The 22,910-nt window shown below is 39.0% G+C and overlaps 1 protein-coding gene across 2 annotated transcripts in view; it reads left to right on the plus strand.

Moving 5' to 3' along the window:
* PRRC1 (proline rich coiled-coil 1) overlaps positions 1 to 22,910 on the plus strand; it is a 335,161-nt gene that overhangs the window by 297,700 nt on the left and 14,551 nt on the right. The window contains exons 1-8 of one of the 2 annotated variants that reach the window (XM_007527829.3): positions 265 to 329; positions 4,657 to 4,728; positions 6,020 to 6,142; positions 6,799 to 7,176; positions 9,046 to 9,206; positions 12,952 to 13,054; positions 14,341 to 14,504; positions 22,607 to 22,710. In XM_007527829.3, the coding sequence (XP_007527891.2) occupies positions 6,037 to 6,142; positions 6,799 to 7,176; positions 9,046 to 9,206; positions 12,952 to 13,054; positions 14,341 to 14,504; positions 22,607 to 22,710 (1,016 nt within the window). In that variant the 5' untranslated portion in view covers positions 265 to 329; positions 4,657 to 4,728; positions 6,020 to 6,036. Of the gene's footprint in view, positions 1 to 264; positions 330 to 4,653; positions 4,729 to 6,019; positions 6,143 to 6,798; positions 7,177 to 9,045; positions 9,207 to 12,951; positions 13,055 to 14,340; positions 14,505 to 22,606; positions 22,711 to 22,910 lie in introns of those variants that run through there. The other variant, XM_060177528.1, reaches the window with a different exon arrangement.

Consider the following 22,910-nt stretch of genomic DNA (forward strand, 5'->3'; position numbering starts at 1 on the left):
CCCTATGGTCTTGTCGATATTTTTTAATTTTATAAATAAATTAATAACAAGAAAACAAAAGATAGGGTTCCCAGAGAGGAGGGCGGGACGAGGCTTTGTGGTGGGCGGGGCAACAATGGGGGCGGGGCAACAATGGGGGGGCGGAGCCGCGCGCGCCTACGTGGCAGCCGCGGGAGCATGCGCGTCGGGTGGCCATCTTGGAGGCGGGGACCCGCGGAAGGCAGCTCTTACCTGTATCTTCCTATTCCTGGGGCGGTCGTCCTCCCGCCAGCTCCTGGTTCCCCCTCCACTTTAATCAACTGCCCGGCGAGCACTCCCAGAGCCCCCAGGTGAGTGTCAGCCTGTCAGCGAGGAGGCAGGTGTCTGCGGGCGGCATTCTGGGCTCTGGGGCGGGGGGCACAGCCCCGGGGAAGGTGGGTGGGCCGGGCGGCCCCGGGATGGAGGGTCGCGCTGCAGCGCCCGCCATGGGTCGCAGGTGAGGCCCAGGCTCCGGCTGCGGCTCGGGGCCTCATCCCCGCACCTGGCCCCGGTGCAGAGGCGCAGGCCGCCTCCCCTGGCCGCCTGGCCCCTCCTTCCAGCGCGCTGCCCAGTGAGACCTGCGGCGGGCGTCGCTGACCTTAGCCCGGCCCAGCCGGGTCTGGAGACGTGGCAGAGCCTTGGAGGAGGGAGCACACACTCGTCTCAGGGAGCAGGTTTCCCCAACTCCAGCCTTGCAGACTTTTTGTGGTCAGCAAACAGAGAGATTCGCTGTGAGAAGTCTATTCTGCTCGTAAGACTTCCCCACCGGTACCTCGAGGTGGTGATTTGCAGCTTCGGCGGGGGAAGGCTTTTGCGCTTTTGCTATTTTGTTCTTTCCTTGGGATCTGCTTCTGACTCATTGGCTGGATAATTAATTCATATGGGATTGGCCGAATTCATATCTAAGAGTTTTGGCATATGGGATAGTTTGAGGCTAGGGACGTTTCTATGAACATGACATGTTGACTTTCCAGAGTTCCTGCTGCGCCACTGTTTTAACTCCATGGCACTTCTGGGTCAGAGATAAGAAGGCAGAGAAAACTCTGGTTCGGGTCTAGTTTTTACTAACTGGTAGTAGAGACTGCCTTTTGCTTCAGGAAGACATCGTCAGTAACATGTGCTTTTTAGTGCATTGACTTCTGTCAGTCTCACAATTTCAATTTTTTTCTTCTTTTTCTTGCATCCTTAAAAGTATCCATCTATAGAAAAAGGACCTAAATTGGGTATCAGAGGTGTTTTTGCAGGGATCTACCATGGTGAGATGAGAAATTTTACCCATGTGTCAACAACTATAACTGTTACCCTAATAAAAAGAAAGAAAGAAAGATATGAAGAAAGAAAGAAGCAAGACTCAAGCAGATTACAGAAAGGCTTGAAGAATCACTTTACAAATTAGTTCTGTCACTTTTTCCTTAATATGATGATTAGCATTACTTCTTGTGCTGAGGCTTGAGCATCAAAATCTATCTTTTCCCTGAAAAAAAAAAGTTTTCAATGACAACATCGACTTACAAGATTTTAGGAATATAGTTTCCCATTTATGTGTATATGGCTCACCTAAGCACTAAAATCTTTATGGCCCTTGACACATAAATGTTAAGTTTATATTATAGTAGCCTGCCTGCCTGTACTTTGCTGTACTTTCCAGTTGGCTATTTTTTTTTTTTTATATACATAAACACCACAGCATTGTTTCACTACTTGTGAAGCTCTCTCTTCTTGGTGCTTATATGTAGTGGCAGAGAACTCAAGCCTGGGCTGTTGTTGTGCATGGAGCCACCGTTAGTTCCTACACTAGCTCTTCTTGCTTGAAGACACTGTGCTCACGTAGGAGGATTCAGCCAGTCCTGGATGGGAAATAAAATAATACTATTTGACTTTGGGAAAGAATAAAGTTCCTCCTGAGAACACAGTTGAGCTCAGGAAAGAAGCTGATGCATTTGTACAATGGATGCAGAAATTGATTAAGAGTGACGTATATGGGGTGGGGGCATGTCAGTAGGAAAAGATCTGCACCCCACCCATCTTGTACTTCTCTGAGTGAATCTTGTAGTTAGATAGTGAATTAGTGCTAGGTTTAAGAATATTGATGCTAATGCCCCAGACACCTTTGATGTATTCTCTTTTATCAAACTAATGATTATATATGTGGTCTCATGAATGCATGTGCATTTCTGTGATAACTACGATACATGCTTACTTTATTCCTGGAATTATCATTTATCACAGGCCTAGGAAAAAGATCTCTTCTGCGCAGCTATATAGTTAGGAATACCATGACTGTATTAAACATGTACAGATGTCATTTTCATATGTTATTCCTTAACTGATACAGGATGACAACTCTTTACATTTTGCATTTTATTAAAATAGCTTGGACTTTATAGAAAGTGTACAAGAGAATATGTGGTAGGATATATGCAAAAACTATGCCATTGGATGTAAAGGACTGATTTTGATATCCATGGGAGTCCTAGAACCAGTTGCCTCCCAATATTGTGGACAACTTTTGCCATTAGGCCAATTCTCAAACAGTAACGGTTATTCAGGGTTTTGAGTAGCGCTTACTATGCATTTATTAATGTTAAGGATCCATATTGCTTTTAAATTTAACTTCCACTAGCCATTGTATGGATTTGGTGACATCTGTAGTAGAAAGATGAGTGATCAATAGAAAAATGAAAATTTAGGGGCCAGGCAGTGGTGCACCTGGTTAAGCGCACACACTACAGTGTGCAAGGACCTGGGTTCAAGCCCCTGGTCCCCATCTGCAGGGGGAAAGCTTCAAGAGGTGTGAAGCAGGGCTGCAGGTGTCTCTCTGTCTCTCTCCATCTCTGTCTCCCCTTCTCAATTTCTCTCTATCTCTATCCAATAATAAATAGTGTTTTAAAAAAAGAATTAAATATATTAAAAATAAAGAAAAAGAAAAATGAAAATTAAACAGTGAAAAAAAGTGTAGTTTAGGGAGTCGGGCAGTAGCACAACAGGTGGCACAAAGCACAAAGGCCTGCTTAAGGATCCTGGTTCGAGCTCCTGGCTCCCCACCTGCAGGGGGATCTCTTCACAAGCGGTAAAGCAGGCCACCTGCCGGTGTCTATCTTTCTCTCTCCCTCTCTGTCTTCCTCTCCTCTTTCCACTTCTCTCTGTCCTATCCAAAAAAAAAAAAAAGACTACAATAATAACAACAACAGTAAAACAACAAGGGCAACAAAAGGGAATAAATAATATTTTTTTAAAAATGTGTGGCTTAGTGAAACATTCTTATAAAATCATTTTGCTTCGGATTATATACTTTGGTGTGTCAGTACTAAATGACAGATGTTTGCCTCCTCAAACATATCTTGAGTATGTCTTCTCTATCATCATCTTTTCTTTTTTTTCCTCCAGGGTTATCGCCAGGGTTTGATGCCTACAGTACAAATCCACTGCTCTTGGTGGCCATTTTTTTTCCATTAAAAAATTTTTTTTGTAATTTTTTTATCTTTATTTATTGGATAGGGATAGTCAGAAGTCGAGAGGAAGGGGGTGACAGAGAGGGAAAGAGACAGAACGACACTGACAACCCTGCTTCACCACTCGAATGCAAAGCTTTCCCCCTGCAGAGGGCGACTGAGGGCTCAGGTCCTTGTGCATTGCAACATGTTCGTTCAACCCAGCCCCATTTTTTTCATTTTATTGAATAGGACAGAGAGAAATTGAAAGGGGAGGGAGAGATAAACAGGGCAAGAGAAAGACATCTGCAGACCTGCTTCACACACTGCTTGTGAAACTTTTTTCCTCCTGCAGGTGGGAGTGGAGGCTCAAACATGGATCCTTACATGGGTCCTTGCACTTTATATCATCATTTAATATAGGTCAAAAATCTTTCATCCATGGGGCTGTTGATAGTTTTCAAGGGGACTGCCCTGCACACTGTAGGATTTTCAGCAATATCTTTAGATTGACCTACTAGTTGTCAAGAGTAACCAGACAGCCAGAATCATCTCTAGACATTGCTGCATAACCATTAAGGGATAGAATTACCCTCTTCTCCATCTGAGAATCATTATTCTAGTGTTGCCACTCTAGAACTACTGTTTGAATTACTTCTCTATCCTTTCAAAACAAAAAAAAAATTTTTTTTTCGTTTCTTTTCTTTATTGCCAACAGGGTTATCACTGAGGCTTATTGCTGGCACTACAAGTCCACCATTCCTGGTGGCCATTCCCACTCCCCCCCTTTTTTTTTTGATAAGACACTGAGAAATTGAGATAGGGAGGGAGCTAGAGAGGGAGAGAGAAAGATGACACCTGTAAGCCTGAGCCCCCTGCTTGTGTGGAGCAGGGTCTGGTACCTGGGCCTTACACATGGTAATACATGGTAATGCATGCACCCAGCTGGGTAATGCCACTGCTCTGTCCCCTTTATCTTTTTTAATGGTCTCTCTGCATCCATTCTCACTGCCCTAGAACCTGTTCTGCATATTATGGTGAAAGAAATCTTTTCAGAATACCAAATATAAATTGCCTAAAGCTGAACCCAGCCTAAGTGTCCTCTAATTAGATAAGCAAAGTGATACTTCTAAAAACGAGACAACTGTTAAACAATATAAAAGAACTGCAGCCATACATGACTTAACAATGGGACTTTGTTGAGCAGTTGGAGACGGAGAAATCAAGAGGAAAGAGGAAGATAAAGAGGGAGAGACACCTGCACCACTGCTTCTCCACGGTAGGTAGAGAGTAGGGGCTTGAACCCAGGCCCTGACCCAAGGTAACAAAGGTGCACTTAACTGGATGTGCCAACAGCAAGCTTCTTCTTTCTGGATTTTAATCTTATCTTCTTTCCCTTGATTGTTTTAACTCTGCTTATCCTTTAGGTCTCAGTTTATATATGTGCTTCCTTTACTGACTTCTAGGTCAGAATCATATTCCTGTCAAAAACAAAAAAATCAGGGAGCTTGTCTTGGCCCATGTTCCAAGTCTGAGGTGTGCCACCTGGGAAACAGTGCAGTGCCAGAGGAAGCTTTAATATCTCTCTCCTAACTCACCCTCCTCCATATATCTTATCTGTTTGGAAAAGTTAGCCCAGAGTGGTGAAATCACCCATGCCTGACACTTCATTTATGATCTCCCCATCCCCCAAGAAAAGACATTGTTAAAATATATAATTCAGGCTATAACTTAAAAAAAAAATTTTTTTATCTTTATTCATTGGATAGAGACAGCCACAAATTGAGAGGGAAGGGGCAGATAGAGAGGGAGACAGACACCTGCAGCCCTGCTTCACCACTAGTGAAGCTTTCCCCCTGCAGGTGGGGACCAGGGACCTGAGCCTGGATCCTTGCGCATTTGTAATGTGTGCTCAACCAGGTGTGCCACCACCCGCCCCTCAGACTATAACTTCCTGTACATTGGTATTGTTCAGATTACTTCTTGTAATTAATTTTAAGTAGCTTCTCTGTTTCTGCTTTACATTGTCTTTCCTCGGGCATTGGAACATTACTTGGAAAGCAATTGAATTAACTAGATATGTATGAAGCAAGTGGAAATATAAACAACTTTGATATATTTAGATATCTTGATTTTATACCTGAGACATGTTTGAAAATGTGTAATTTTTAAAGATTTCCCATATTTATAATGCATTATATGTTATAGTTCTGCTATTGAGTGTCATTTTTGCTACATTTGAAACTTTTCTAAAATTTGAGGCTTTATTATTTAACCATTACTAGGCATGTCTTACAATATAAATAGACTGTTGGGTATTGAACACATTTGTTTGTTTGTTTAAAAGACTGGTCCACATACAGTGATTTGTGGAAAGTATTTCAAACATACTTTAAATAGCTTATTTTAAATGTAATTGTGACTGAAATGTAGACATAGACATAACTTGCATTCTTGTGATAGAAATTAGTAATTTACTATTTGAAATATACTATATATATGATGATGTATTATTTAAAAAATCCTTTTCATTACTTAGTAGTAATTCTTACATTTTAATATTTTTACAGTAAATTTTTGAAGAAAAATGATGGAAGAGAGTGGAATAGAGACAACACCTCCTGGAACTCCTCCACCAAATCCAGTTGGCCCTCCGGCAGCTGTTCCAATGTCTTCCACCCCAGTTCCTCTAGGTATGTACAGGTTAAAGTTGTCTTAAATGTGGTGTGTTTTGAGGAGAGTGAAAATACTATTTTATTTTCTCACGTGTTCAGTCAGACAAGAATGTATATACTTAAACTTCTGTCTCATTTGCCAGGATGATGGAAAAAAAAAATATATATATATATATTTTCCATTTAAGCCTAAGGACAGAAAAATATGTTTTGCTTTAAGTAAACACTTGCTATTTTTATTTGTATGGACTTTTAATCATCTTTTGTGCGAAAAAAAAAATCCTTAAGATCTTGGTTTAGTTTTTGTCTTCTTTTTGACTTTGTGGTGATTAACAAAGTTTTGAAGCCTGCAGTATGTACATTTTAAATTCAAGTCAGCAGAGTTAAAGAATTTCACTTAAAAAGGTCTAAGTAAATGAATATAAACACACACCTCTTCTTATGAACAGTGCTATAATTTAATTTTTTTAGCGACTGCTCTTTGCTTGAAAGTCATTTGCATTTAACCCTGTGTTACAATTTGTGTGTGTGTGTTGCCTGTTTTAAAGTATATATTTAAAAATTATTCTTGGGATATTGTCTGTTACCATTTAAACTTTTGCAAGAAGGTATGAGAGTTTGAAAACTAAATTAAAATATTTTCAACTTTCTGGGTTTTTTTTTTTTTTTTCTAGCTGCAACCAGTTCTTTTTCTTCTCCAAATGCCTCCTCCATGCAGTCCCTGCCACCTCACTCATACTCCACTCCACAGCCTCAGCCGCCTCTTCCTCCTGTGGTACCTTCAGCACCAGTTCCTTCCGTCCCCCCGCTTGCTACCTCAGCATCACCTCCCCTCCCTCCTCCAATGGCTGCGGCTGCTGCCTTTAGCAGTCCACCTGTATCCCAGTTTGCTCCTCCCAGCTCTGCCCCAAGTACACTTTTATCTGCACCCCCTCCGGCTCCTCCTACTTCAGGATTTTCTGTTGGTTCAGCTTATGACATTACAAGGGGACATGCAGGAAGAGCTCCCCAGACACCACTGATGCCATCATTTTCAGCTCCTCCAGTTACAGGTAATTCTCTCTCACAGTGTTACTACATGTGTAGAGCTGATATTTTGTTTTAATAACAGATTTATTTTGGTAGGATTTATATACCATACAGTTCATCCACTTAAAGTGCACAAGACAATAGTTGCTATTACATCTACAGAGGACTACAGCCATCTCCACTCAATTGTAGAGTATTTTAGTCACCCCCTAGAGAAATCCCTTATCTGTTGGCAGTTCTTCCCAAATCTTCAGAGCCATACACAAACATGAATATGTCTTCTGTTTCTATGATTTGCCTATTCTGGACTTCTTTTTTAAATATTTATTTATTCCCTTTTGTTGCCCTTGTTGTTTTATTGTTGTAGTTATTTTTATTGTCCTTGTTGTTGGATAGGACAGAGAGAAATGGAGAGAGGAGGGGAAGACAGAGAGTGGGAGAGAAAGACAGACACCTGCAGACCTGCTTCACCACCTGTGAAGCGACTCCCCTGCAGGTGGGGAGCTGGAGGCTGGAACTGGGATTCTTGCACTGGTCCTTGGCGCTTTCTGCCACGTGCGCTTAATCTACTGCACTACCGCCCGACTCCCTCTGGACTTCTTTTACTTTCTATAATATTTTCAAGGTTTACTCGTGTTGTAGCAGTGTCAGTACTTCATTTTTTTTTTTTTTGAGTTAATTCTTCACAGTGCAGTCATTGACACATGCATACAATTTCATTATATGCTGGTCTCTGGAAGTTTTCTTCCTTCCTCCCCCTCCCTAGAGTCCTTTGGTTTGGTGCAATATACTGTGTCCAGTCCATGTTTAGATGTAGTTGTCCCCGCCAGTTGCTACCTAGGGTACATTTTGATATATGCATTTTGGTCAATTTCAGGACCTATGTTATAAAAGCCTATTAAAGAAAGAAGACATTTATTTTTATAAAATATATTTAATTTTTGTTTTCAAAAAATGATGTGCTTGAGTACATAGTTAATCTTTTATGTACATGAATATTTTAGATGTAGTTTTTTTAATTCTTTTTTTTTTTTTTTTTTAGTATTTCCTTTTTGTTGCCCTTGTTTTATTGTTGTTGTAGTTATTATTGTTGATGTTGTCGTCGTTGGATAGGACAGAGAAATGGAGAGAGAAGGGGAGAGAAAGACAGACACCTGCAGACGTGTTTCACCACTTGTGAAGCGACTCCCCTTCAGGTGGGGAGCTGGGGGGCTCGAACCGGATCCTTACACCAGTCCTTGCGCTTCGTGCCAGGTGTACTTACCCCGCTGCACTACCGCCCGACTCCCTGCATTTTTTTTTTTTTTAAATATAATCTCAGTTCATGAAGCCAGAAATGAGAAGAGTCAACAGGTCCAGCCTCCTGCCAAAGGCCCGGGGGAGAGTTCCACCTTGCCTGCCCTAGCTTCAGGGGGCTGTGGCTTCAGGTCTCATCAGTCCAGTGTTTGCCTCTCTCTTTGTACCATCTTCCCTGTGTGACTCCTCTATGTCCCTATCTGAAACCTCCCTCTCATTGTTCTAAAAAGAAAAAAGCATACCTTTCATTGCCTTTAGGACCCATTGGAATACAAAACGCTCTTAGAGGAATTTGATTATATCGGCTAAGACCTTTGTTTACATATCAGGTCACATTCATCACACACACACACACTCACTGCTGAAATATATATCATTAAATGTGGTGTCAGTGAATGAACCTCACACATGTATGATACTGCTCAGTATTGGACTGTGATTCACTGGCCCACTTTTTTCTGTTGATTGCTTTAGATAAACTATTAAAGCCATTTTGAACTACTTATTTCATGTATCTTTTTTTTTTTGGAAGTAGTTTATGAAGTAAGTTACCTATATTAACTTTAGCTGTTTCTTTTCTTTTTGCCACTAACTAGGTGTCTTGCCAACTCCTGTAACTCAGCAAGCCAGCTTGACATCTTTGACCCAGGGCACTGGAACTCCATCAGCCATCACATTTCCAGAGGAACAGGAAGATCCTAGAATTGTTAGAGTTCACGATGAAGCATCTGCTGGTGGACTCTGGGGTTTCATTAAGGTAAAGAGCTATCCAGTTTTAACATAATGCTGAAATTTTTAAGTGTAACATAAATAGATGTTCATTACAGAAGGTTTTAAAAATGCTGTGGGAGAATTTTTTATGCTTATTACCAATATTTTTGTGTGTGTGCTCCTCTCACACATTTGCATACACATATGTATATGTATAATGTTCCTCTGTTACTAATATTCAAATAGGAGTAGTGCTGTATACTAGTTTATTTATCTTTACCTAGTGTGTACTAGGAGCATTTTCTCAGACATAGGACTTTCTTTGGAAATTTTTTTTCTTTATGGCTACTTTGCCCTATTGCCTTTGCATTTCTTTCTCATATGTCATTTTACTGATAAGCTTTGGCACTTCTTATGATTTTTACCACTCAGGATGATGAGCACTCTTTTATGCAAATATTTATGTTCATCTTTGTTTCCTCAATCTTCATTCCTGATAAATGTCAGAGTGACCATTTAAAGAATCACTCATACTGCTTTCAAGAAGGGAAAATATACAGTCACAGCACATTTTCTTTGCCTTCTCTGATGATTAATTTTATTTTATTATTTTCCTTTTTGTTGCCCTTGTTAATTTTCTTTAATTGTTGTTGTAGTTATTGTTGTTGTTGATGTCGTCGTTATTGGATAGGACAGAGAGAAATGGAGAGAGGAGGGGAAGACAGAGAGGGGGACAGAAAGATAGACACCTGCAGACCTGCTTCCCCACCTGTAAAGCGAACCCCCTGCAGGTGGGGAGCTGGGGGCTCGAACCTGGATCCTTACACCGGTCCTTGTGCTTTGCGAAACATGCACTTAACCTGCTGCACTACCATCCGACTCCCAATGATTAATTTTAAACGTGAAGTTTTTCTAATTTGATTAGGAAAAGAATACCACCTTTTAATTTGCATGTCTTTGTTACTGAATTTGAATATTTTCCATGTTGCTTTTTTTGTCACTCATGTTTTTCTTTTTTGAAGTTACTATTCATATCCTTTACCTAGTTTTGATTAGGTTGATTTTTCTCTAATAAATTCCTAAGAATTTTTACTTGATTGAGTATATTTTATTTATTTATTTATTTTTATTGCCACCATGGTTATCACTAAGATTTAGTGCCTGTGTGAAGAATCCACTGCTCCCAGTGGCTGTTTTTTTTTTCTTTGTTAGGACAGAGAGAAATGGGGGGCAAGGATTAGAGAGGGAGAGAGACACCTGCAGCTCTAGCTTCATTGCTCTTGGAGCCTCCCCCTGCAGGTGGGGACCAGGGCTTGAACCAGGGTCCTTCCACAAGTGATGAGCATATATTATTGCACATGTGTAATCATATGTTGAAGTTTTTTCATCTGTCTTTTACATTCTGATTTATCCTCTTTCTGCCCATGAGCTTATAATATATTTTTAATAGACACAGAGAAAGACACTGCAGTATTGAAGCTTCAGTCAATGCATGAAGGCCAGGACAAGACCTGTGTCCCACACATAGCAAAGCAGGGCACTATCCAAGTGCACTTTGTCACTGGCCCTATTTATCCATTTTTATAAATGACTTTTATTTATCCATCACCCCCATTTTTTTTCAATGTTAAAATAACCTTTACTACACTAGGTTTATTTCTTATAGTTCTTTTAATTTTTTCATTTTTTTACACTTAGCAATTTAATGTTGCTATACTTTGTAGTGTTATGTGAGGTGAACATTAAATTTTTTTTTGTCCATAGGGTTATTGCTGGGGCTGTGTGCCAGCACTATGAATCCACTACTCCTGGAAGTTTTTTTCTTTCCTTTCAGTTTTATTGTACAGGACAGAGATTCAGAGTGATGGGGAACATAGAGAGGGGGAGAGAGACAGACGCCTGCAAACCTGCTTCACTGCTTGTGAAGCGACCCCTCTGCAGGTGGGGAGTCTTGCACGCAGATCCTTGCGCTTTGTACTATGTGCGCTTAGCCCAGTGCATCACTGCCCAACCTCCTTAAATTGAATTTTCTCCCAGTGATTTACCATTCCAATATCATCTGTATCATTAAGTATGGCACATATGTCTTAGCTACTAAATTGCATGTTTTTATCACTTTCTGGGTTCTGTTCCTTTTTCCACTGTTCTGCCTGTCCTCGAAATAGCGTAACACTCACATAGTTATTGTCATTTTTCATTAGATTTATGTTCCTTAGAACCTGTTCTGTGCCGAGGTGAGGATGGGTAGTAAAGACATAAAGTCACATCAACATTTATTTAAGTGGTTGATAAGTTTGCTGATCTCTCAAAAATTTTTTTACTGGGCTTTTCTGTTCATTTTTTTTCATCAGTTTTTGGAATTAGTCTACACCCCCTTCATCTCAACCCCCCCCTCCAATATTCTCTAAGGGTTTAACTATGGTTTAATTGTACAGATTACATATTTTTAAATTGGTAGGTAGTTAACTGTTTCATAACAATTGAGCTTCATGTTTCAGGGATGTCATTTTTCTAAACTTCTTTTTATACCTCTGTACCTTTTAAGGTTTTCATTATGTAAAAATGATCACTTCTTTTCCATACTAAGAGCATGTGTCACTTCCCATTTACAATAGGTTGAACCCACTTCAGCTCTGCAGATCTTGTAAATAGCTCTTTCAGTATTCATCATAAGGTTGATGGACAGTCTAAATGTCAGTGTTATTAGCTCATCATTTTTCTGAATTGCCTAGCTTTACTGTTAGGTGGGAAAAGGTTAAATTATGGCCTATAAGCCAAGTGCTACCTTAGGTGGGACTGCTCTCAGCATTGGTGTGTTTGTTTGTTTATTACCATGGGGAGATATTACACAAGAAGTAATTAGTTTAGCCTGTATCATCTTGCTTAAGCAGGTAGTTCTAAGAATCCAGAGGAGTAGGTTGGTCTTAAAAGGAGAAATATGGGAATGACATAATATAAGATGCAGGAAATAGGAAAACAAAGACGGGGGCTGGGTGGTGGTGCACCTGGTTCAATGTGCATGTTACAGTGTGTAAGAACCTAAGTTCAAGCCCTGTCCCCACCTGTAGTGGTGAAGCAGGGCTGTAGGTGTTTATTTGTCTCCCTCTCCATATCCCCTTCCCCCTCGATTTCTGGCTGTCTCTATCAAATAAATAAAGATAATTTAGAAAACAAAGAATAAAATGACACACTTTTTTATATAGATAAATGTTCTGGAGAATGAAGAAGAAGTAAAAGCCTCAAATGTTTTATTGTTTTTATGAAGGGGGAAAGGTTGACCTATAGAAATGGTCTTTTGGGTTACCTTTAACAAGTGTTGTCTTTTATAGAAAAGAATTACTTATGCATATGTGTGTGTGTACACACATGCACACACAGACATATGGGGCTTGGGAGGTAGTATCGTGGTTTATGCAACAAACTTTCATGCTTCAGACTTGGAGGTTCCAGGTTCAATCCCTGACACCACCATAAGCCAGAGATGGGTAGTACTCTGGTCCAGATTAATTAATTAAAAGATTACATGCATATAAATGCATTCATCCTACTCATAGTGGGGTCTGCAGTGAAATAAGAGTGGAAATTGAGTATTTTGACATTGCTACAACCTTACTTTCCTTTAATTAAATATATATATATATATATATATATATATATATATATATATATATATATATATGATATATGTACATAATGTTTTAATCTGTTTTACACTGGAAATTTAAATCAGGTAATCATGATATCCACTACTTAGAATGGGTATATTTATAGCTTAAATTTGTTTTTTACAGGGTGTAGCTGGGAATCCTATGGTGAAATCTGTGCTTGATAAAACCAAACATTCAGTAGAAAGTATGATCACAACGCTGGATCCTGGCATGGTCCCCTACATCAGTATGTACTTGAGGCAGAACCGTGTTGGCCTTATATTTTATAAGTGCCAGTGGCAGCCACTGATTGTAACCACACGAGTCTTGTGATTAGTGGAAATTTTATATTGATTGTCTTCACGTTTGTATCATGGGTTTTGTACTCACTGTTAACTAGAATTTGAAGACTCCAGAGAATGAGCTTTGGAGGAATAGAAACGATATATGAATCATTAGTATACTTACTTACTGATTCATAATGTAAATATGGTTTTTGGTTTTATACCAGTTTTACTTTTATTCACCATTGACATTTGAAGTGATGGTTTGCTACTATTTGGTTTTGGCATTTTTTTTTTCCAATTTGTTTTTGTGTTCATTGTGTTTTTGCTTACATAAGGAATAATATTTCTGGAGGAAGTTAATCCTTAATTGATCACTGACGGCTGATTTGGTCAGGAAAAAATTTTTTTCAACTCCCTTTATTGGAGAAGACAGTGATTTACAAGATAGTTATTGTTAAATAAGTAGTTTCTTATCTCACGTGCTAGATTTCTGCATCACACTCCCGCCACCAGCCGAAGTCTTTCTCCACCATCATGCCCTGGGTCTCCAATTCCCTCTTAACTAACCTACCTCCCCCTGGACAGTCTCGGCTCTGCTCCTATAGACTGCAGGTAGTCTAGGTGTTACTCTGCGCTTTCCCTTGTTTATTTTTGTTTATCACTTTACTGGTGGATTATTGGTTTACAGTACAGTTGTTGACATGTGGGTGTAGCTTCTCATTTCTTGTTAGGTGGTTGCAAAATACTGTCACCCCAGACTAAGTCTTCTTCCCACCATCTTGCACCAGTACGCCAGTGCCCCTCCATCTCTTCCTTTCTGTTCTTTTCCCAGACTCCTTTACTTTGGTGTAATACAACATACGCAGTCCAAATTTTACTTTTGTTACTATTTTATGGTATATTCAGTTCAATTTTGTAAAGCTCAGGGTAAGTTGATAGCTTGGAACTAAATACTGTTTGGAGTCAGATGCTGTACTTTAGAGGGTGAAATTTTTGTTGCATTAGATAGAGTAGCTCAAAGGACTTAAAGAGTTTTACAGACCTAGGTTTGAGTCCCTGCTAAGTAGCTGTATTATCTGGGACAAGACCTATCAACTTCCATTCCCTCAGCCACATGAAATAGTTACTGATCTACATACATCTGGCATCATTTGAGAAAGTTAGTAATGACTATATAAGAAAATGATAGTGTATGGTTATGAGAACTGTATAATTTTTAATTAAAATTTTCCTCTGGTCTTTATAGAATCTGGAGGTGAACTGGATATTGTAGTGACCTCAAATAAAGAAGTAAAAGTTGCTGCCGTCCGAGATGCCTTCCAGGAAGTCTTCGGCTTAGCTGTTGTTATAGGGGAAGCTGGGCAGTCCAACATTGCCCCACAACCAGTGGGCTATGCGGCTGGATTAAAAGTGAGTAATACATGACTGTCTTCAGACGGTTTTATTGACAGTCTGTGGTCTGTATGGGGCTCAGAGGTTTTTATATACTGAATGTTGATCAACTTGGCTTTTCATTAATTATAGCATTTAGATGTTAGTAGAATTTTAATTCAAAGACTAGTTTCTTTAAAGAAACCCAAGGTAGACTGACTAACTGGAGATAAAGTACCATGCAGAGTGCACAGAGTAATCTCCAGAGCCTTAAAAGAAGTCTTAAGTCTTAAAAGAAGTCTTCTTACCCTAGTGTTGACATTTAATTTACTTACTGACATGATAGCCTGTTAATCCTTAGAGATTTTTATTACTATTACTATTAATAATTTTCACACTACAAGTCTTCATAGTTTAGGGTACTCTTTTATATCTGAAAGCCTCTAGACTAATTGATAATGAGATTCCAGTGAACAGTTTCTAGAGTAGCCACACAGGTTGCACTTTTCCCTAATGCTTGGTGAGAGAACTTGGTACTCATCTAGGAAGCTTTTCTTTAGCTAACTTTTCTTTCATTCTTACCCCCCCTGTCCTTTTAACTCCCTTGTTTTAAATATCTGATTACCTGGCAGCTTATAGGCATAGTACACGTGGCGTGGGCATAGTACACATGGTGTGTGTGTGTGTGTGTGTGTGTGTGTGTGTGTGTGTATCCAGTTTATCAAGGTCCCAAAAGCATATAGAGAACTATTAGTCTTATTATTAGCAATAACCCACTTAGCAAAAGAAAACACTTTCCAGAATTCCAAATGTGAGGGTAAATGTTCAGTTTTTAGGGTGTGTAAGGTATTTCTCTGGATAAGGCATGTATTGCCATGCACATAGCCCAGGCTCAAGCCCCAGACCACATGAGAAATTCTGTGGCATGGGGGAATCTTCCAGGCTGGATTGTTTGTTTCTTTTTTCCTCTATCTGAATGAAAAAGTTACCAGCAACTCTCAAGTTGCTCATGTGCAAGACCTCTATTTCGCATATCCACATTAAAAAGTAATTTATTTCCTCAAAGTGTATTATTCAAAAGTACAGTTAAATTTTTTAAAATTATTTTTATTTATTTATTGGATAGAGACAGCCAGAAATTGAGAGGGAAGGGTATGCTAGAAAGGGAGAGAGACAGACACCTACAACACTGCTTTGCCACTACCAACGCCTTCCCTCTGTAGGTGAGGACAGGGGCCTTGAACCTGGGTCCTTGTGCACTCAACCAGCCTGAGTACTTCTGAGGAGAAGTACTTTTTTTTTTTTTAATGTAGACTTTGCATTGAATTTTGAACTAACACCCTCTCAGTCTTAGGATAATACAGATTTATTTTTTCTCTAATAGAACACTAGCCCTCCACTTATTGATATAGTACCTTTAGAATCAAACAGTTATATTCAAACTATCGAAGTACTTCTAAGTGATGCACAGAGATGTTGTAAGGTCTGAACAGACCCAGATAGTTTTAAAGAACTTAACTACTATTTCCTCATCTTCCATCTATACTCTTTCCTAAAATTCAACTGCTGAATACATGCTTGTGATCAAAGCAGAATGTCTGTTACCTTTGCCTTCTCTCCTGAGTCTCATTTTCTCCCATTAGAAAATGTCTACATCTTATCACTTGCTAAAAGAAAAAGCCAGGAGTTGGGTGGTAGCCCAGCGGGTTAAGCACAAGTCCTTGAACCACCATGTATGTAGGAAAAACTGGATACATAGCAAATGGACTCATGTCAAAAGATATAGATACCCCAAAACTTACTTTTTATTTTTTTATTATTATTTTTTTTATTACGTTTTCTTTTTTTTTAAATTTTTTTATATTTTATTTATTTATTTATTCCCTTTGTTGCCCTTGTTTTTTTTTTATTTTTTTATTGTTGTAGTTATTATTGTTGTTGTCATTGTTGGATAGGACAGAGAGAAATGGAGAGAGGAGGGGAAGACAGAGAGGAGGAGAGAAAGATAGACACCTGCAGACCTGCTTCACCGCCTGGGAAGCGACTCCCCTGTAGGTGGGGAGCCGGGGCTCGAACCGGGATCCTTATGCTGGTCCTTGTGCTTTGCGCCACCTGCGCTTAACCCACTGTGCTACAGCCCGACTCCCACTTTTTATTTTTTAAAAGCTGGTGGTTTACTTTGTTTTAACCCCCTATATGTAAGTAGTAATGCAATTAAAGCTCAGTTTACAAGGCACATCACAATCTTTTTATATTTAGGAAGATTGGATAACACTTTAGAACCATACTCAAGGACCATTTATAATGGGAAAATCTCCAACAAAATGTGAGAAAAGCAGAAATAAATAGATTGCAAAAAGACGCTTAAATATGAGAGTAGAGAAAAGGCAGACCGTTGCCGCCTTCAGGATCAGCTAGGAGCATGGAGATCAGGCGACTTGAGTTTGCTTATGGCTCTGTGTATCTGATTTTGAGGTTACAAATACATTTGAGCCAGTATACAAAATTCCAGGTAAAAACTCATGATTAATGAAGATTGATAGTATTTATATTAAAGAGTAGTGAGTTTAATATATGTGAAGCATTAAAGTGAGGCAGTCGGTATAGCATACATTCCTAGGTAAACCCTGTTAATATTGATTATAATTAGTCACTACACAAATCCACGTCGATACAAGATTATCTCTTAATTGATCAGTACTGCTAGATTTGAGGTGCTTTTTTCAGCTGTGTATAGCTCATTTTAGTAGAATATGAAGGTCTTTCAGTGCATGCACACACACCACATACACATGCACAGAGAACCGCACTGGATCCCTTTATACACCACGTGGGGGGGGGGGGAAGGAGAGAAAGTTACATTTCTGAATTCAGGGCTGTCAGAGCAGTTTTGCTTTCTTTTTTTAAATTTTTTTATAGGGGAATTAATGTTTTACATTAGACAATAAATACAGTAGTTTGTACGTGCATAACATTTCTCAGTTTTCCATATAACAATACAACCCCCACTGGGTCCTCTGTCATCCTTCTTGGACCTGGATTCTCCCTGCCCCCCAACCCTACCCCAGAGTCTTTTACTTTGTTGCAATACACCAAATTCCAGTTCAGGTTCTACTTGTGTTTTCTCTTCTGATCTTGTTTTTCAACTTCTGCCTGAGAGTGAGATCATCCCATATTCAACCTTCTGTTTCTGACTTATTTCACTTAACATGAATTTTTCAAGGTCCATCCAGGATCAGCTGAAGACGGTTAAGTCACCATTTTTTATAGCTGAATAGTATTCTGTTGTGTATATATACCTCAACTTGCTTAGCCACTCATCTGTTGTTAGACACCTTGGCTGCTTCCAGGTTTTGGCTATTACAAATTGTGCTGCTAAGAACATATGTGTGCACAGATCTTTTTGGATGGGTGTGTTGTGTTCCTTAGGATATATCCCTAGGAGAGGAATTGCAGGATCATAGGGTAGGTCCATGTCTAGCCTTCTGAGAGTTCTCCAGACTGTTCTTCACAGAGGTTGGACCAATTGACATTCCTACCAGCAGTGCAAGAGGGTTCCTTTGACCCCACAACCTCTCCAGCATTTGCTGATGTTACCTTTTCTGATGTATGACATTCTCACTGGAGTGAAGTGGTATTTCATTGTTGTCTTTATTTGAATTTCTCTGGCAGTCAAAGACTTGGAGCATTTTTTGATGTGTTTCTCAGCCTTTTGGATCTCTTCTGTGGTGACTATTCTGTCCATGTCCTCTCCCCATTTTTGGATGGGGTTATTTGTTTTCTTGTTGTTGAGTTTGGCAAGCTCTTTATATATTTTGGTTATTAGCCTTTTGTCTGATGTATGGCATATAAAGATCTCCCATTCTGTGAGGGGTCTCTTGGTTTGGGTAGTGGTTTCTTTTGCTGTGAAGAAGCTTTTTAATTTGATGTAGTCACATAGGTTTATGCTTGCCTTAGTCTTCTTTGTAACTGGGTTCAGTTCATTGAAGATATCTTTAAAATGTATGCAGAAAATAGTTCTGCCAATATTTTCCTCTAAGTATCTGATAGTTTGTGGTCTAACATCCAAGTCCTTGATCCACTTGGAATTTACTTTTGTATTTGGTGAAATATAGTGGTTCAGTTTCATTCTTCTGCATGTTTCAACCCATTTTTTCCAACACCATTTGTTGAAGAGCCTCTGCTTTCCCCGTTTAATAGTCTGGGCCCCTTTGCCAAAGATTAGATGTCCATAGGTGTAGGGGCTTACTTCTGGGCTCTCAATTCTATTTCACTGGTCAGTGTATCTATTCATGTTCCAGTACCAAGCAGTTTTGATGACAATGGCCCTATAATACAATTTGAGATCTGGGAGTGTGATGCCTCCAGTTCTGTTCGTTCTTCTCAAGATTCTTTTGGCAATTCTAGGTCTTTTCTTGTTCCAGATAAATATTTGTAGCATTTGTTCTATTCTCCTAAAGAATGTGGTTGGGATCTTGATGGGGATAGCATTAAATTTGTATATGGCTCTAGTATATTCATTTTGAGGATTTTAATTCTTCCAACCCATGAACATGGAATATCTTTCCACTTCTTTGTGTTTTTTAATTTCCTTGAGCAGTGTCTCATAATTTTCAGTATTTAAGTCTTTCACTTCTTTGGTTACGTTTATTCCTAGATATTTTATTGTTTTTGATGCTATACTAAAAGGAATTGATTTCTGGATTTCAACTTCTTCACTGGTCCAGGACTTTTATTCTTGGGAAGGTTTTTGGTTACTGCTTCAATTTCATTAGATGGGCCTGTTCATATTATCTGGTTCCTCTTTATTTAATTTTGGAAGTTTGTAGGTATCTAGGCAATTGTCCATTTCTTCCAGGTTCTCTTAGCTTGGTGGCATAAAGTTGTTCATAGAAGACTTGCATGATATGTTGAATATCTGTGGTGTCTGTTGTGATATCTCCTCTTTCATTTACTATCTGATTTATTTGGGTCTTCTCTTTTTTTTTGTCTATCTAAAGGCTTGTCGATTTTGTTTACTCTTTTGAAGAACCAACATTTACTTTTTTTTTTAAATATTTATTTAATTTATTTATTCCCTTTTGTTGCCCTTGTTGTTTTATTGTTGTAGTTATTATTGTTGTAGTCATTGTTGGATAGGACAGAGAGAAATGGAGAGAGGAGGGGAAGACAGAGAGGAGGAGAGAAAGATAGACACCTGCAGATCTGCTTCACCGCCTGTGAAGCGACTCCCCTGCAGGTGGGGAGCCAGGGTTCGAACCGGGATCCTTATGCCGGTCCTTGTGCTTTGCGCCACCTGCGCTTAACCCGCTGCGCTACAGCCCGACTCCCCCAACATTTACTTTTGTTGATCTTTTGTATGGTTTTCTTATTTTCAAAGTTATTTAATTCTGCCCTGACTTTAGTGATTTCTGTCCTTCTGGTTGCTTTAGGGGTCCTTTGTTCTTCTTCTAGGTCTTTAAGATGTGCAATCAGGCTTTTTTTTTTTTTTTTAATTAGGCTATTTTTTTGTCTTTCAAAGTTAGTCACAGATTCCTTTTCCATAATCTTTGACACAAGCTTAAAATGAAAAATTCACTGAAATTGACAATTATAGAGGAAAGTGATTTGTAAATTCATGAATTGTCCTTTTTCTTTTTAGAAACAGTAAAGAAACTAATGACAGTAAAAGACAATATAGAATCCTAAGTGCTAACTATTCAACCCAGAATTTTTCTCAGATTTTATTAGAAGTGAATAACTGTTTTAACTAAACTTAACATTACCTGTAAACATGCCAAAACTTTTAAGGAACTCATTTGGCCCTAAGTAAAGTTATAGAGCTTCAGAAACTTAATTGCCAAGGATTCAGTTTTACTGAAAAAGCAACTCATTTATGGTCATTGTTTGCAACTTATATATTAATAGGTAGATAAGACATTTCTATCTGCCATCCATCCATTTATCTTTCTGCAGAGGTGGAGCCTTGCTTATGTGTGATTTCTCTGTTTCTGGGCTAACTTTTTTCATTCAGATAGAGGGAGAGAGACAACACCAGAACTCGCCCCAGTGTCCTGACACTAACTACTTCATGGTACAGTGGTTCGAATTTCAGCTGCACACATGGCAAGGGACAAGCTTTACGCAGTGAGCGATCTATCTGACCTTATAGCTGTGTTCAGCAAATAAAGACTTAGTGAAAATCATAAGCATTGATGAAAAAACATGAAAGTCTCTTTATCCGAAGCAAGTTGTTCTGTGCAAGCTGGTCTTCTTTATTTCAGTGCTGGCTATCAATCTCGGACCTGTTTGCTTACACATTACTACTGAGCCACCTCCCTGGCCAGGTGAAAGAGTTGAAAAATACCAGCCATGGAACCTCTTTTTATTTGTTGTGCTCTCACATGTTACCAGTGGTCAAAAACAGCCCCTCATTCATGCAAGCCATGCATTCCCTAGGCCTAGAGAATAAGCTCTTGGTGTAAATTCTAGGAGCCTGCCTTTATTGTACTCTGATATCATTAATTGCTAAATTACCTATTCTTGCTCTCTCTACCAATGTTGAAAAAATAATAAAATTCCATTATTAAAACATTGAGACTGCTGGAGAGATAGCTCACCAGGGCTTTATGAGCCCCAGTAGCACACAGGAGATGCCATGGCACTGTGGGAAGTGGCCCTGTCTCTGAATGAAAAGGTTGTCTGAGAGCAGTGAAATCTTGCATGTCCAAGCCCCCCACCTTAAACACACACACTCTCTCTCTCTCTCTCTCCCATTCCCTCCTTCCCTCTCTCCCCCTCTCTCTCTAGCCCACATATGAAAGTGTCTATGTTTAGGACTCCAGCAGATGACTCTTAATATTTAAGTAGTATTTTGGATAGAGTATAACAGAGACTAATATAATCCTGTCATATTCTCTTCTGGATTCCATTAAATAAAGAATTAAACTTGTCAACTTGCCTAAATAATCTCTTACAGGTGCTTATTAGCATTAGCTCTAGGAAGTATAAAGCCCTTTGTTATAGGACAGTGAAGAAAATGAAAAACCATTTTAAGTCTCTACTCCTGGACAGCCTACAGCATAGGAATATTGTGTTGTGCACAGCTGAAATGACACAGAGTTATGGATGAATTCCTAAACATCCCATTTATTTTTTTTAAAATAATTTTTATTTATAAAAAGGAAATACTGACAAAAACCATAGGATAAGAATGGTGCAACTCTACACAATTCTTACCACCAGAACTCCGTATCCCATCCATTCCCCTGATAGTTTTCCTATTCTTTACCTCTCTGGGAGTATGGACGCAGTATCATTATGGGTTGCAGAAGGTGGAAAGTCTGGTTTCTGTAATTGCTTCCCCACTGAACATGGGTGTTGACAGGTCGATCCATACTCCTAGCCTCTCTCTTCCCCTGGTTGGGTGAGGCTCTCATTTAATCCCCTAATAGTTTTTACCGAAAGACTATTTAAACTTTAATCGAAATTCAACCTTAACTAATCCACTTGGGATAAATGAATTAGGCAAATATATAAGATTCAGTATAAAAAATTAAGTTCATTTGGTGTATTGCACCAAAGTAAAAGACTCTGGGGGTTAGAGTGGGGGTTCAGGTCCTGGAGCATGATGACAGAGGAGGACCTAGGGGGGTTGTATAGTTATGTGGAAAAGTTACGCATGTACAGACTATGTTGATTGTAAACCATTAATCCCCAATAAAGAAATAATATTTAAAAAATGAAGTTCATCTTTCTATTAAATTTTCTTTTAGATTTAATAGGTGCCTCATTCAGTGTATATTTTTTGGTGATACTGTGTACTACTAAGACTAGTGGAAGACTTCCATTTAGTAAGTTGGCTTTTTTTTTTTTTTGCTAAATTAACATTATAAATCACAGTATTCATTACGTTAGTGATAATCAATCAGGACATATGAAATATTGAATTTCACAGTATCAACCAAAATAATGGTACATGTAGGAAGAATTTGGATTCACATTCCAAACTGTCAGTAGTGAAGGGAACACGACTGAACTTTATTTTTATTCATTATACTTTACAACAAATATATGTGTATCTGTGAATTGCTTATGTAATCACAAATCAGGATACTTAGTACTGAAAATTTTTAACTGATTTCTAATCTACACTTTTTCAGGGCGCCCAGGAACGAATAGATAGCTTACGTCGAACTGGAGTGATCCATGAAAAACAGACTGCTGTGTCAGTAGAAAACTTCATTGCAGAATTGTTACCTGACAAGTAAGAGGTGTATTCTTTCTTATAGGAGCAGACTTTATAGATCTTAGGGATTCACAGTTAATACCTAGCAAAAAGAGTGCTTTGAGTTAGTACCAGAGAGAAGTGTGCATTGTGACCTAGCTGTGTAACTAAACTAGCTCACAGTTCTAGCTTCCTTTTTAAGTTATTAGTTTCTTTATTGCTACCAGGGTTATCACTGG

This window comes from Erinaceus europaeus, chromosome 2 (genome assembly GCF_950295315.1).
Source record: "Erinaceus europaeus chromosome 2, mEriEur2.1, whole genome shotgun sequence".
NCBI classification, from domain to species: Eukaryota; Metazoa; Chordata; class Mammalia; order Eulipotyphla; family Erinaceidae; genus Erinaceus; species Erinaceus europaeus.